Raw genomic sequence first — 14,311 nt, forward strand, 5'->3', positions numbered from 1 at the left:
GGTTCCAGTCGTGATGCCAGGGTCATGGGATTGAGTGCTCTCTGCTGAGTGTGGAGCCTGTTTAAGATTCTGTCTCTTCTTCTGCCCCCTCCCCTGCTTGTGCACTCTCTCCCTCTCTCTAAAATAAAAAAATAAAATTAAAATAAAAACAGTATGTTAAGTACAGCAACTTTTTATACAGATTTGCATAAAAGTACTGAGTCATTTATATCAAACAAAAGTCATGTATAGGTAAAGGACTGATAAGAACGACAGTAAGATGCTAACACTGCTTGTCTCAGGATAGACCATAGCTCGTTGATTTTCCTCTAACCTTTTTTAATGTTTTCCAACTTGTTGGGGCGCTGCCTGGGTGGCTCAGTTGGTTACGCATCTGACTTCGGCTCAGGTCACGATCTCGCGGTTTGTGAGTTTGAGCCCCACGTCGGGCTCTGTGCTGACAGCTGGGAGTCTGCTTCGGATCCTGTGTCACCCTCTCTTTCTACCCCTCCCCTGCTCGCACTCTGACTCTCTCAAAAATAAATAAACATTAAAAAGTAAAGTATTTTCCAACTTGTCTATAATGAGAAATTTTTAATCTTTCAATGTTTCAAAACAGTGTGCATTATTTTTGTAATAGAAAATATAAACCTTTAAAAATATAGTTCTGTTTTTTAATGTTTGAGAGAGAGAAGGCAGGGGAAGGGCAGAGAGAGAGGGAGAAAGAGGATTTGAAGCTGACAGAGCCCCATAGGGGACTCGAACTCATGATCTGTGAGATCATGAACTGAGCCAAAGTTGGACGCTTAACCGACTGAGACACCCAGATGCCCCTAAATATATAGATTTTTTTTAATGTTATTGTTGAGAGAGAGAGGCAAGAGAGAGACAGAATCTGAAGCAGCCTCCATGCTGACAGCAGAGACCCTGACATGGTGCTCAAACTCACAAACTGTGAGATCGTGACCTGAGCCACCCAGGTACCCCTAAAAATACAGTTTTTGAATCGGTAAAATCCAAATAAAATTTGGAGCTTAATTAATAGTAACAGACCATTGCTAATTTCTCCCCGGTGACGAATGTGACCCTTGGTGTGTAAGATGTTAATGTTGAATGAGTCTGGGTATAGGTATGCAGAAAGTCTCTGTACTGTCTTTGCAGTCAAGGGAAGACTACAGTTCTTGGGAGGTGAACGTTTTAAAGACCCCGTGTCCCATCGAGTCTGCGAGGACCCCAGCTTGGAGTGTGGGGGAAGGAACGGCCGTATCTTGGGCTGTCTCCTGCTCTTCTGCCTTTGCTTTGGGGCTTACGTCCACGTTGACTCTCTTCCCTGCCACTCAGGAGATGCAAATAATGACCATGACATGCAGTCCCCCTCTGTTTTTCACAGTGGCCTCTTTACTAAAAGGAAGAAAAGGCATTTACACAGAGAACGAGAGACGGATGGGAGCCGTGATCAAGATCCGATTTTTCAAAATAATGCTGGTTTTAATTATTTGGTAACCTTTCTTCTATTTTTTATTTTTTAATTGCCGCTGGGAAGGGATACGTAAACAACTTGCCATTTTGCTTTTCTAAGTGTGACCCGAGAGTTGCAAAGTAGAGTCTTTGGAAAGGAGATCTTTGAAACTGCACTAGGTGCCCTTTAGGAAATACACGCGAGACAGGAAGGCAGGCCCACAATCTGTGAACTCCTGGAAAGATACTCACATCTCCTCAGATTATATATAAAGCCCTCAGAACAAACAACTCCCGAGTTTAGTTTCCAGATACCGTGAACGTGCATCTGGTGTTTTGGCCCACTGCCAGGGCTAACTCTGAAATAAAACGCTGGACCACACTTTTAAAATGTACCCGTTTGTATCATTCTTGACCCCAGGATTCCTGGATCTGAGAAGATATAGGACAAGGGCACATTTTTTGGTGGGATGATTCATGGTTCCATCAAGACATATAGAGAGAGCCATTTTTCTCTAAACCTCAGTTGGCCCCCCACTTGGCATTCTGCCCAGTTTCAGGTGCATGCTTTGAAAATAGATCTGTAACCCATGCAAAACAGATGGGAACCAGAAAACCTTTTGCTGGGGTGAATCAATACTTTGCAAAACAGGGCGTGCCTTCGTGGTGTTAATAATTGATGTGATAGGAGGAGGTTTGTTTGGACGTTGTCCTAGGCGAGATGGAAATGATCTCCCTCTCAAAATACACTCAGCTCCTCATTTTATTTTTTTTTAATTTTTTTTAACGTTTATTTACTTTTGACACAGAGAGAGACAGAGCATGAATGGGGGAGGATCAGAGAGAGGGAGACACAGAATCTGAAACAGGCTCCAGGCTCTGAGCTGTCAGCACAGAGCCCGATGCGGGGCTCGAACTCACAGACCGTGAGATCGTGACCTGAGCTGAAGCCGGTGCTCAACCGACTGAGCCACCCAGGCGCCCCAACAGCTCCTCATTTTAAATGTCGTAGGCCTACCAACAATAACATCAAACAGTTCACACGTGAAATAGCAAGATTTGTGCAGCTCTCCCTCAAAACGTTACATTACTCTTCAAGTGAAAATTGAATTTTGAGTTATTAGCTATAACGTTAGAGCCTTACACCCGATGTGGTGTTGCGTGTTACCCTTGGAAGAAGTCGCTGATCTCTGCTTTACGCTTGAGAGAAAGAGTTAGGTCTCTTAAATTAAATCCTGGATGTGCTGGTTCCTCCATGTGCCCAAGTGGATTCCCCTCCAGGACTTGGTGGCCTTGGAGGACAGGTTTCCTGACCGCCGGCATTTAAAGATGAGTTGGGTTACATGTTCTCTTTACCCAGGGTTCTTTTCTTTCTGACAGCTGGTTGCCAAACATCATCAACGAAAGCCTCTTATTCTATCTTGAAATGCAACCAGATATCAACGGGAGCTTTTTGAGACCTGTGAGAAATGCAGCCAAGACCACGTGGTTTATAATGGTAGGTCAACCTTGATTTAAAATTTTTTTCTTGAAAAGTAAAGTTCAGAGAGAAAAAAACCCACTCCAAAGTATGATGTGTTGTGGGTTAAATATGTAACGGTATGTACCTGTATCTGCCTTTGATGTACCAGCTAGCTAGTCTCATTCATTGTTGGGACCGTTATTAAATGGGGACAACTCTGGTAAATCAGTTTGGCCCAGTTTTTCAGACCTTTCCAGCAGACCCAAAATATCAGAGAATTTCACTTGAAGAAATATTTCAGACTATGAAAAAGCCATAGGGACGAAGGTGTTCCTTGTAACATCATCCACGATTATTAAACTGATACGAACAGATACCACACTTGATCTTAGCCAAAAGGCCAAGAAGCGATCCCATCATCCGTGATTATAAAGTGTTATAGGCAACCCAAATGAAACAAATACAAGGAAATGGCTAAGTAAATTACACTTTTTCATCCTGGTGGAGTGTTATGTAGATGTTAAACGTGACAATTATGAAATCTCTAGTATTTTGAGAATATATTTAAAAAATTCTTTAAATGTTTATTTTTGAAAGAGGTAGAGATAGAGTGCTAGCAGGGGAGGGGCAGAGGGAGAGGGAGATACAGAATCTGAAGCAGGCTCCAGGCTCTGAGCTGTCTGCATAATCCGACTCAGGACCTGAACTCAAAAACTTCGAGATCATGACCTGAGCTGAGTTTGGACGCTCAACGGACTGAGCCACCTGGGTGCCCCTGAAATCTGTAGTTTTAAGTGAAAAACGCAGGATATAAAAATTACACTAGTTACAACCACATAATAACACGTGTGAAAAAAATACCGTATAGAAATACACAGAACGGTGAAGCAGCTGGGTGGCTCAGTCAGTTGAGCGTCCGACTTTGGCTCAGGTCATGGTCTCAATGGTTCATGAGTTCGAGTCCCACATCCGGCTGTCCGCTGTCAGCGTGGGGCCCGCTTCAGATCCTCTGTCCACCTCTTTCTTTGCCCCTCCCCCACTTGCTCTGTTTCTCTCAAAAATAAACATTAAAAAAATACATAAAATCGGGGCGCCTGGGTGGCTCAGTCGGTTGGGCGTCCGACTTCGGCTCAGGTCATGATCTCGCGGTCCGTGGGTTCGGGCCCCGTGTCAGACTCTGTGCTGACAGCTCAGAGCCTGGAGCCTGCTTCGGATTCTGTGTCTCCCTCTCTCTCTGCTCCTCCCCTGTTCATGCTCTGTCTCTGTCTGTCTCAAACATAAATAAAAACATTAAAAAAAATACACAAAATGGAAATAAGGTGGAAACACCATGAGTAGATTCCTCCCAGTGTTTTCACTGTGTTGCATTTGTAATGAAAAAACAAAACTGTTAGCGGAGAGGTACACGTTGTCTTGTACGGAATTGATATTTCTGCTGCTTCCGAACTGGGGAGAATCTGACCCATGAGAACTTTATAATAAGCCAGCATTCACTGCCTCCACCTCTTTGCTTCGGTTTGGAGTTTCTCTCGGTTCCTTTGGTTCACTTCATGGGTACTTAGCACACGGAAATAGAGGAACGTCCCCTAGACTCGTTTTTAGCCTCAGGTACCTTTGTTAAATCACATTCTGACTCAGAAGCACAAGATGGAGAGCATCTCTGTGTAGGAGAGCCTAGCTGCCTGGCAGGGGTGAAAATAGGATCGTTCGATTGCCCTGTGTCGCATGCATCCCCTCCCCCCACCCCCTCCAGCTCTCCCCTCCCCGCCTCCTCGTGAAGGTACAGCACCTAAAGCCAATCTTGGTCTTGCCCTGAAGCGGCCAACCGGGTCGCTTCCAAGTGAGGCAGCCCAATGAGCTTCCGAGTGGAGTTAATGCTCAAATTCCCGGTACACAGACTGGCCGACTCGTGTCTTTTTGTCCTTCCTCCTAGGCGATACTGAACCCAGCCCAGGGATTTCTCTTGTCTTTGGCCTTCTACGGCTGGACAGGATGCAGCCTGGAGTTTCAGTCTCCCGGGAAGGAGATTCAGTGGGAATCCATGGCAACGTCTGCCGCGGAGCAGCCCTACCTGTCCCCAGATGGCTCCAGCGCACCCGGTGAGAGCCTCACTTCCAGGAAGGTGCTGCGACTCGGCGGGCACGCGTCTGACGAGGCCCTGAGCCTGTTGTCTGAAGGTGAGCCTTATCTGCCAATGTCGGTAAATTGCGGAGCTCCAGGTACGGTTCGGTGTGCCCAGCTCACGTGGGACGTTTCAGATGAAGACCCAGTCTGCCAGCGCTGGCTCTTCCCATCTGTCCTTTTCACTGAAAGACTTGAGTGCTGGGGTCTGCAGACCTCTCTGTGGTCATCAGACTGCGTTCTGTGGAATCCTAGTGTGGACGTTTAGGCGTCTAGGAAATGATTCACTTCCAGAATTTGCGTGAAATCCCGTGGGGAGAACTGCGCATACTGAAATGCGTTGGTAACCAAATACTAACCCATCCAGGCCCACAGCCCATTAATCTGTCCTCCCGGGTTAGCTCAGAGAAACATTTGCCCGCCCTCTTGGTTTCAGTGAAAACTGGCCTCACATGGGAAGAAGTGCTACCTGAAACCATCACGTTTTCGGCTCCGTCGCTGTGGGGAACTGAATTTCCAGGTTACGGTGCTATTTATTTATCAGATCAAAAAAAGAAAAAGTTAGGGGCGCCTGGATGGCGCAGTCGGTTAAGCGTCCGACTTCAGCCAGGTCACGATCTCGCGGTCCGTTAGTTCAAGCCCCGCGTCAGGCTCTGGGCTGATGGCTCGGAGCCTGGAGCCTGTTTCCGATTCTGTGTCTCCCTCTCTCTCTGCCCCTCCCCCGTTCATGCTCTGTCTCTCTCTGTCCCAAAAATAAATAAAAAACGTTGAAAAAAAAAAAAAAAAAAAAAGAAAAAGAAAAAGTTAGATGTTCGAGTGTGATGGAGACTGTCTTCGAGACGTCAGTTTTTCGTCTCAGAGTTTTTTATGTTGACTAAAGCGGCCTCATGGATCTAATTGATTATATCTGGTTTTTTGTTTTTTTTTTTTTTTTTACAATCCAGACTGTAACTTATGAAATAACTTCTTGCTAATAGACTACTCTCCTCCCTGTTGAGGTTCCTAATAAAGTTTTGTTTTAGCCAAAATGTTGGTGAGGAGAGGTTTGAAAATCCCCACTCTGACATCCCCAAAGTTGTAACTCGCCTGATGGTTTGTAATGTACAAGCCGATTGATCCTTTAGGTTTTTGGTAGCTATAATTTTATGGTTGCCCTTGGGTTGTCTAAAAAGGAGCGCGAGAGAGATGCCTGGGGTGGCTCAGTTGGTTGAGTGTCTGATTGTTGATTTCAACTCAGGTCACGATCCGGGGGTCATAGGACCGAGCCCCATGAGTGTAGAGGCACTGAGCGTAGAGCCTACCTAAGATTTTCTCTCTGTCCCTCAGCCTCTCTCCCCGGATCATGCTCTCTCTCTCTCTCTTTAAAATAACAAATACATATTTTATTTCATTTTATGTTTTTTAAAGTTTATTTTGAGAGACAGAGCGAGCGAGCGAGCGTGCACACAAGTCGGGGAGAGGCAGAGAATCCCAAGTAGGGTCCGCACTGTCAGCACAGAGCCTGATGCGGGGCCCGAACCCACAAACTGTGAGATCGTGGCCTAAGCCGAAGTCGGATGCCCAACCGATTGAGCAACCCAGGTGCCCCCAAGACACATATGTATTATAAAAAAACAGCAAGAGAGAAGCTAAGAGAGAATGTTTAAGAATGTTGGCTGAAGGGTGCCTGGGTGGCTCAGTCGGTTGAGCATGTGACTCTTGGTTTTGGCTCAGGTCATGATCTCAAGGTTGTGACACAGAGCCTGACTTGGGAGTCGGGCTCCATGCTGAGGATGCTTTCAGTGTGTCCCCCACGCATGCGCACGTGTGCTTTCCCTCCCTCCCTCCCTCCATAAAGAAAAAAAAATAAAAAGAAATTAAGGGCAACTGAGCATGCTCTGGGACGTGGGTTCTGCTTTGCGTTCCATCAGCAGGCACCGGGGCCGGCGGGGTGGGCCGCCGCCTCTGTTCAGCCCACGTCCCGTCTGTGTGTCTGTCTTCAGAGCAGCCTCCTCAGCACTGTTGGCATTTGGGGCTGGGGGATGCCTTGTTCCGAGGGCCGACTCGGACACCGTGGGATGTGGCACGTCTGTGCCCACTCCATGCCCCTCGCGCCCTCCTGATTGTGGCAACCGAGACCTCAACAACTACCCCTTGGGGGCACAGTGACCCCAGTTCAGAACCAACGTCTTAGGGTAATTAGGCTTTCAGAAAGCTTAGATCCATACATTTGCTTTCCCCAATGTGTTGTCTGAGTGAACTGCGCGTGCACACACACACACACACATACACACACACACACACGCATATGCATGCACACGCGTGTGTGAAAGCAAAGGCAAACACACCAACCAGATGGCTTTGTACAGAAATAATGTTGACATTTGAGAGTGAAGAAAATACGCAGAAGGTTGTTTGGAAGTGACTTTAGAGGGTTTGTTTTGTTTTGTTTTGCATTCCTGCAATTCAGATACATTGAAGGAGGGTTTGTTTTCAGGTGGTGAGCTTGGTTTGTTCTCAGGGCCAAAAAACATAGTGATAAATTGATAGATGGCTTCCCGGAGATGGGTATCATCTGGTTGTAATTGCAAACCTCGAAGGAAAATGGTAGTTCTGGCTAAAGCTGCAAGATAGAGGCTGTGTGTTCATCGACTTTTATTTAGTGTGAATGATTCATCAAGGCTTAAAGAACCACGGGGGGTGGGGGGGCGAGAGAAGGGAGGGGGAATTGCTCTTAGCATAGTCCCACCTGGGGAATGAGCCAGAAATTTTTATCTTGATGCATTCAGTTTTGTTTGATTTCCGTCCTGGTGTTTTAAGTTTGTTTATCTATTTTGAGGGAGAGAGAGCGAGCAAAAGAGCAAAAGGAGGGGCAGAGAGAGAGAGGGAGAGAGAGAGAGAATCCCAAGCAGGCTCCACACGCTCAGTGCAGACCCCGATGCAGGGGCTTGATCTCACAACCCGAGTCGAAATCAAGAGTCAGATGTTTAACTGACTGAGCCACGCAGGCACCCGCCCCCCCTCCCCCGCCTGATGTTTTAAAGTGGTTGAGCCCATCTCTGGAAGTCAAGTCAAACATTAGAAATAATAATAAAAATAGTCCCAGTCTGCCCGAGCCCCAGTCACCAGCAAGGAACAGGGCCAGTCAGTAATCTTGCTCTCATTCTCTCAGTGAGCTGTCGAGCGGGCCTGCCCCTCTGAGGTCGGGAATATGCACACAGAGCTTTTAGAGGAAGCAGACAGATCCAGTAGAGAGGTGAGCAAACGGGGCATCGATTCCTTGTGGACACTCTTAAGGCTTCCTTCCTTCCTTCCCTTCCCCCCTCCCTAGCCAAAGCCCTCAGCAAGGCTGACGTCATGGGGTGACTCACAGCCAGGAAGGAAGAAGAGTTTGTCTTTGAAATTTGAACTCCATTTGGGCGATCAGTTTATTTTTGGGAAAATAGTAGGATAAGGAAATGTCTTAAAAGTCTTTGCATTTGGGGGCACCTGGGTGGCTCCGTCGGTTGAGACGTCGGCTCAGTTCGTGATCTTGCGGTTTATGGGTTCCAGCCCCTCATCGGGCTCTCTGCTGTCAGCCTGTTGGCACACAGCCCTCTTTGGATCCTCTGTCCGCCCCCCCCCCCCCCGCCCCCGACCCCGCTTGTGCTCGTTCAAAAAAATAAACATTAAAAAGCACTTTGAATTTGGAGAGTTATACAAGCACCAAAGTTGCTGTTCCCTGGTGGGGTTGCCTCAAACCTGTAGCTGCAGAGAAGACTGGTCTCAGTCATATGTAGCTTTTGCCTCTGTCCTCTGCTTTTTTTTTTTTTTTAAATTGAGATAAAGGGGCACCTGGGCAGATCAGTCAGTTAAACATCCAGCTCTTGATTTCGGCTCAGGTCATGATCTCATGGTTCATGAGTTCAAGCCCCGAGTCGGGTTCAGCACTGAGAACACAGAACCTGCTTGGGATTCTCTCTCCCTCTCTCTCGCTGCCCCTTTCCCGCTTATGTGTGTGCTTGCTCTGTGTCACTCAAGATGTATAAACTTAAAAGAATTTGAGGTATAATTCACATACCATGAATTCATCTTTTTAACATTAAACTTCAGTCGGTTTTAGTATATTCACAAAGTTGTGCAACTATCTAATTCCGGAACATTTTCATCACTCCAAGAAGAAACCCTGTACCCATTTTCAACCCCTTCCCATTCTCCGCCCCCCCCCCCCCCCCGCCCCCGCCCCCCAACTGCTAATCTACTTTCTTTCTGTATGGATTTACCTCTTCTGGGCATTTCTTCTAAATGGGCACCTACTTGTCCTTTTCTGTGTGGCTTCTTTCGCTTAGCATCATGTTTTCAGGGTTTACCCACATTGTAGCTGCAGTCTGAACTTCGTTGTTTTTATGGCTAAATAATAAATACTCCACTGTGTGGATGGAGAGGCACTTGCTTCTGGTAGTGGTGACCCATGACTGCCCACATTGCCACCAAGCCCTGTCCTGGGAGCTTTGTGGGGTGTGGGGAACAGAGACTGCAATCCTGGCCCTCAAGGATCTCACAGTCTATGGTACACAATAAAAAAGCTGGGAATGGAATAAGCAATGGAAATGCCAGTTTGAGAAAAATTTGGAGGAAAAAGAACGCCTATAATGAATGCCTTTTGAGAAAAACAAGGAATGCATCAGTGGTGTTTTTGTTTCGTTTTGTTTTGTTTTGAGAGAAAAAATGACCAGGGGAGGGGCTGAGGGAGAGGGAGAGAGAGAATCCCAAGCCGGCTCCACACTTGAAGCAGGGCTGAGTCTTATGAGATTGTGACCTGAACCAAAATTAGGAGTTGGATAGTCAACCAACGGAACCATCCAGGCGCCCCTGTCGTCGGCGTTTTTGATTATGGAAAGAACATACAAAAAGAGCGGCTGTGAGTTCAGAACTATAGTGACATGTTGCTAATTAACGTCTGTTGAGTCAGGCTTTTCGAGGAATTTCTGAAGCACAGAGTTAAGTTTGTAAAGTCCACTGACATTTGCAAAAGTGTATGGTAGAGATATAACGGAAGTGGCAGTGAGGGTTTTTGGTTCGTATCTGGTCACCCTTGGATCTTCTAACATTGCTCCTGAGATCCAGCCTAGTATTTTGTATGGTCGTCCTGTGCAGGACTTTGCATACGTTACAGTAAAAACAACAGTTTCATTCAGAAATTAAATCATTTAAAGGTCTTGCTGCCTAGGATGCTTCAGCACATTCATGAAGAGGTCTACATCAGACTGTTGGCTGTCCTTACCATTGACCCCTGGGGACAAGTTCAGGATTCCCTCTAACTCTTCCCTGGTCAGTGTGCCTCTGGGGCCGCTTGGCTGCCACCAGAGAAGTCACTTCAGTTCTCCATCAGTGGTAGAGGAACCTCAAAGGCCATTCACGTATTCTTTCTAGAGGCTTCTCCAACGTGCAGTATGTGGGCACAGGCTAACAGGTGGAAAGCTGGCCGGCAGGATCCCAGGGATGATGTCCTCCTCACCTGTTGTCCCCTGTCCTACCCACCCCACCCCTCACTAAACACGGCTGTGTTTGAGTAAGTTACATGTGCACATGATACCAGCTCTGTGCATAAAGTCAGGGAAAAGCCTTTGCAAGAACTGTTTTCGTATTGATAGAGCTTGAGCATTGGGACCTGAGCAGGTGTAGAGAAAACTCGGTACACATACAAGAACAGGAACGGTGACTCTTTTTTTCTTTTTTAATTTTTTAATTTACATCCAAGTTAGCATATAGTACAACAGTGATATCAGGACTTGATTCCTTAATGCTCCCCTTACCCATTTAGCCCATGCCTCCTCCCACAGCCCCTCTAGCAACCCTTCTGTTCTCTGTATTTAAGATTCTCTTAATATATATATATATATATACACACACACACACATATATACATACATACGTGCCACATCTTCTTTTTATCCATTCATCCATCGATGGACATTTGGGCTCTTTCCATACTTTGGTTGTTGTCAATAGTGCTGCTCTAAACATTGCGGTGCATGTGCCCCTTCAAATCAGCATTTTTGTATCCTTTGGATAAATACCTAGTAGTACAATTGCTGGGTCATAGGGTAGTTCTATTTTTAGTTTTTTGAGGAACCTCCATACTGTTTTCAGAGTGGCTGTACCAGTTTGCATTCCCACCAACAGTGCAAAAGAGATCCTCTTTCTCCGCAGCCTTGCCAACATCGGCTGTTGCCTGAGTTGTTCATTTTAGCCCTTCTGACAGGTGTGAGGTGGTATCTTATTGTGGTTTTGATTTCCCTGATGATGAGTGATGTTCAGCAGTTTTTCATGTGTCGGCCATCTGGATGTCTTCTTTGGAAAAGTCTATGTAGGTCTTTTGCCCATTTCTTCACGGGATTATTTGTTTTTTGGGTATTAAATTTGAGAAGTTCTTTATAGATTCTGGATACTAACCCTTTATCTGCTATGTCGTTTGCAAATATCTTCTCCCATTCTATCGGTTGCCTTTTAGTTTTGCTGATTGTTTCCTTAGCTGGAAAGAAGCTTTTTATCTTGATGAGGTCCCATAGTTCATCTTTGCTTTTGTTTCCCTTGCCTCCAGAGACGGGTTGAGTAAGAAGTTGCTGTGGCTGAGGTCAGTGAGGTTTTTGGCTGCTTTCTCCTCAAGGGTTTTGATGGCTTTCTGTCTTACCTTTAGGTCTTTCATCCATTTTGAGTTTATTTTTGTGTATGGGGTAAGAAAGTGGTCCAGGTTCATTTTTCTACATGTCGCTGTCCAGTTTTCCCAGCACCGTTTGCTGAAGAGACTGTCTTTATTCCATTGGATATTCTTTCCTGCTTTGTCAAAGATGAGTTGGCCATACATTTGTGGGTCCTTTTCTGGGTTCTCTATTCTGTTCCACTGATCTGAGTGTCTGTTCTTGTGCCAGTACCATACTGTCTTGATGATTACAGCTTTGTAGTATAGCTTGAAGTCTGGAAGTGTGATGCCTCCTGCTTTGGGTTTCTTTTTCAAGATCGCTTTGTCTATTCGGGGTCTTTTGTGGTTCAATACAAATTTTAGGATTGTTTGTTCTAGCTCTGTGAAGAATGCTGGTGGTATTTTGATAGGGATTGCATTGACTGTGTAGATTGCTTCAGGTAGTATCAACGAGCATCTTTTCATGTGTTGGTTGGCCATCTGCACGTCTTCTTTGGAGAAATGTCTGTTTATGTCTTCTGCCTATTTTTTAAAAATGTTTATTCTTGACAGAGTGATGAGACAGAGCATGAGTGGGGCAGGTGCAGACAGAGAGGGGGACACAGAGTTCGAAGCAGGCTCTAGGCTCTGAGCTGTCAGCACAGAGCCTGACACGGGGCTCGAACCCACAAATTGTGAGATCATGACCTGAGCTGAAGTCAGACGCTCAACCAACTGGGCCACCCAGGCGCCCATCTTCTGCCCATTTTTTTAACTGGGTTATTTGCGTTTTTGGTGTTGTTGTATAAGTTCTTTATATATTTTGGAAACTAACCCCTTATTGGATATGTCATTTGCAAATATCTTCTCTCATTCAGTAGGTTGTCTTTCAGATGTGTTAATTATTTCCTTTGCAGTGCAGAAGAAGACTTTTATTTTGATGAGGTCCCAATAGTTTATTTTTGCATTTGTTTCCCTTTCTTCTGGAGACCTATCTAGGAAAATGTTGCTATTGACTATGTCAGAGAAATTAATTCCTGTGCTCTCTTTGAGGATTTTTATGGTTTCAGGTCTCACATTTAGGTCTTTAATCCATTTTGAGTTTATTTTTGTGTATGCTGTAAAAAAGTGATCAAGTTTCATTCTTCTGCATGTAGCTGTCCAAATTTCCCAGCACCACTTGTTGAAGAGACTGTCTCTTGCTCATTGTATATTCTTGCCTCCTTTGCTGGAGATTAATTGACCATATAGTCATGGGTTTCTTTCTGGGCTCTCAATTCTGTTCTATTGCTCTATGTGTCTGTTTTCGTCAGTACCACACTGTTTTGATTGTTACAGCTTTGTAATATATCTTGGCATCTGGGATTGTGAAACCTCCAGTTGTGTTCCTCTTTTTCAAGATTGCTTGACTATTTGGGGTCTTTTGTGGGTCCACACAAATTTTAGAATTAGTCTAGTTCTGTGAAAAAAGCTGTTGGTATTTTGATGGGGATTGCATTTAATCTATAGATTGTTTTGGGTAGAGTGGACATCTTAATATTCTCCCAATCCATGAAAATGGAATATCTTTCCATTTGTTTATGTCATCTTTAATTTCTTTCATCAGTGTTTTATAGTTTTCACGATACAGGTCTTTTACCTCTTTGGTATTTTATTATTTTGGGTGCAATTGTAAATGGGATAATTTTCTTTTTAATTTTTTTAAGTGTTTATTTTTGAGAGAAGAGAGCGCGAGTGGGGGAGGGGCAGAGAGAGAGAGACACACACACAGAATCCGAAGCAGGCTCCAGGCTCCTAGCTGTCAGCACAGAGCCTGATGTGGGGCTCGAACCCATGAACTACAAGATCATGACCTGAGGTGAAGTCGGATGCTCAACTGACTGAGTCACTCAGGCGCCCCAAATGGGATCATTTTCTTAATTTCTTTCTGCTGCTTCGTTATTAGTGTATAGAAATGCAGTGGATTTCTGTATATTGATATTGTAGCCGCATTCATTGATCAGTTCAAGTAGTTTTATGGTGGAGTCTTTAGGGTTTTCTGTATATAGTATGTCATCTGCAAATCGTGGTAATTTTACTTTTTCTTTGCCGATGTGGATGCCTTTCATTTCTTATCTGATTGCTATAGCTAAGATTTCCGGTACTATGTTGAATAAAATCGGTGAGAGTGGAAATCTTGTCTTGTTCTTGGTCTTAGGGAAAAAGCTCTCAATTTGTCACCATGGAATATGATGTTAGCTATGGGTTGTTTTTTTATTATGTTGAGGTATATTCCCTCTAAACTTACTTTGTTGAGAGCTTTTATCATGAATGAATGTTATAGGGGCACCTGGGTGGCTCAGTCAGTTAACTGGCTGACTTTGACTCAGGTCATGAGCTCACAGTTGGGGAATTCGAGCCCCGCGTCGGGCTCTGTGCTGATAGCTCGGAGCCTGGAGCCTGCTTCGGATTCTGTGTCTCCCTCTCTCCCTGTTCCTCCCTGCTCACACTCTGTCTCTCTCTCAAAAATTAACATTAAAAAAAAAATGGATGTTGTACTTTGTCAGATGGTTTTTCTGTATATATTAAGATGATCATATATGTTGATGTGTGATGTATCACATTGATTTGCAGATCCCGGACAACTCTTGTGTCTGAGAATAAATCCCACT

At 45.1% G+C, this 14,311-nt stretch overlaps 1 protein-coding gene and 1 pseudogene across 1 annotated transcript in view; one reads left to right on the plus strand and one right to left on the minus strand.

The window, feature by feature from the left end:
* Positions 1–1,320: 1,320 nt before the first annotated feature.
* LOC128774437 (G-protein coupled receptor 143-like) overlaps positions 1,321–14,311 on the plus strand; it is a gene marked incomplete at its 5' end in the record, with an annotated part of 29,009 nt that continues 16,018 nt past the window's right edge. The window contains 3 exons of the mRNA XM_053893520.1: positions 1,321–1,478; positions 2,818–2,935; positions 4,833–5,076. Coding sequence (XP_053749495.1) covers positions 1,321–1,478; positions 2,818–2,935; positions 4,833–5,076 — 520 coding nt within the window. The remainder of the gene's footprint in view (positions 1,479–2,817; positions 2,936–4,832; positions 5,077–14,311) is intronic.
* On the minus strand, positions 3,145–3,311 carry LOC128774438 (U2 spliceosomal RNA; annotated as a pseudogene).

The sequence above is a fragment of the Panthera pardus genome, unplaced genomic scaffold (genome assembly GCF_024362965.1).
Source record: "Panthera pardus isolate Hobbes unplaced genomic scaffold, ASM2436296v1 HiC_scaffold_307, whole genome shotgun sequence".
Classification (NCBI taxonomy): Eukaryota; Metazoa; Chordata; class Mammalia; order Carnivora; family Felidae; genus Panthera; species Panthera pardus.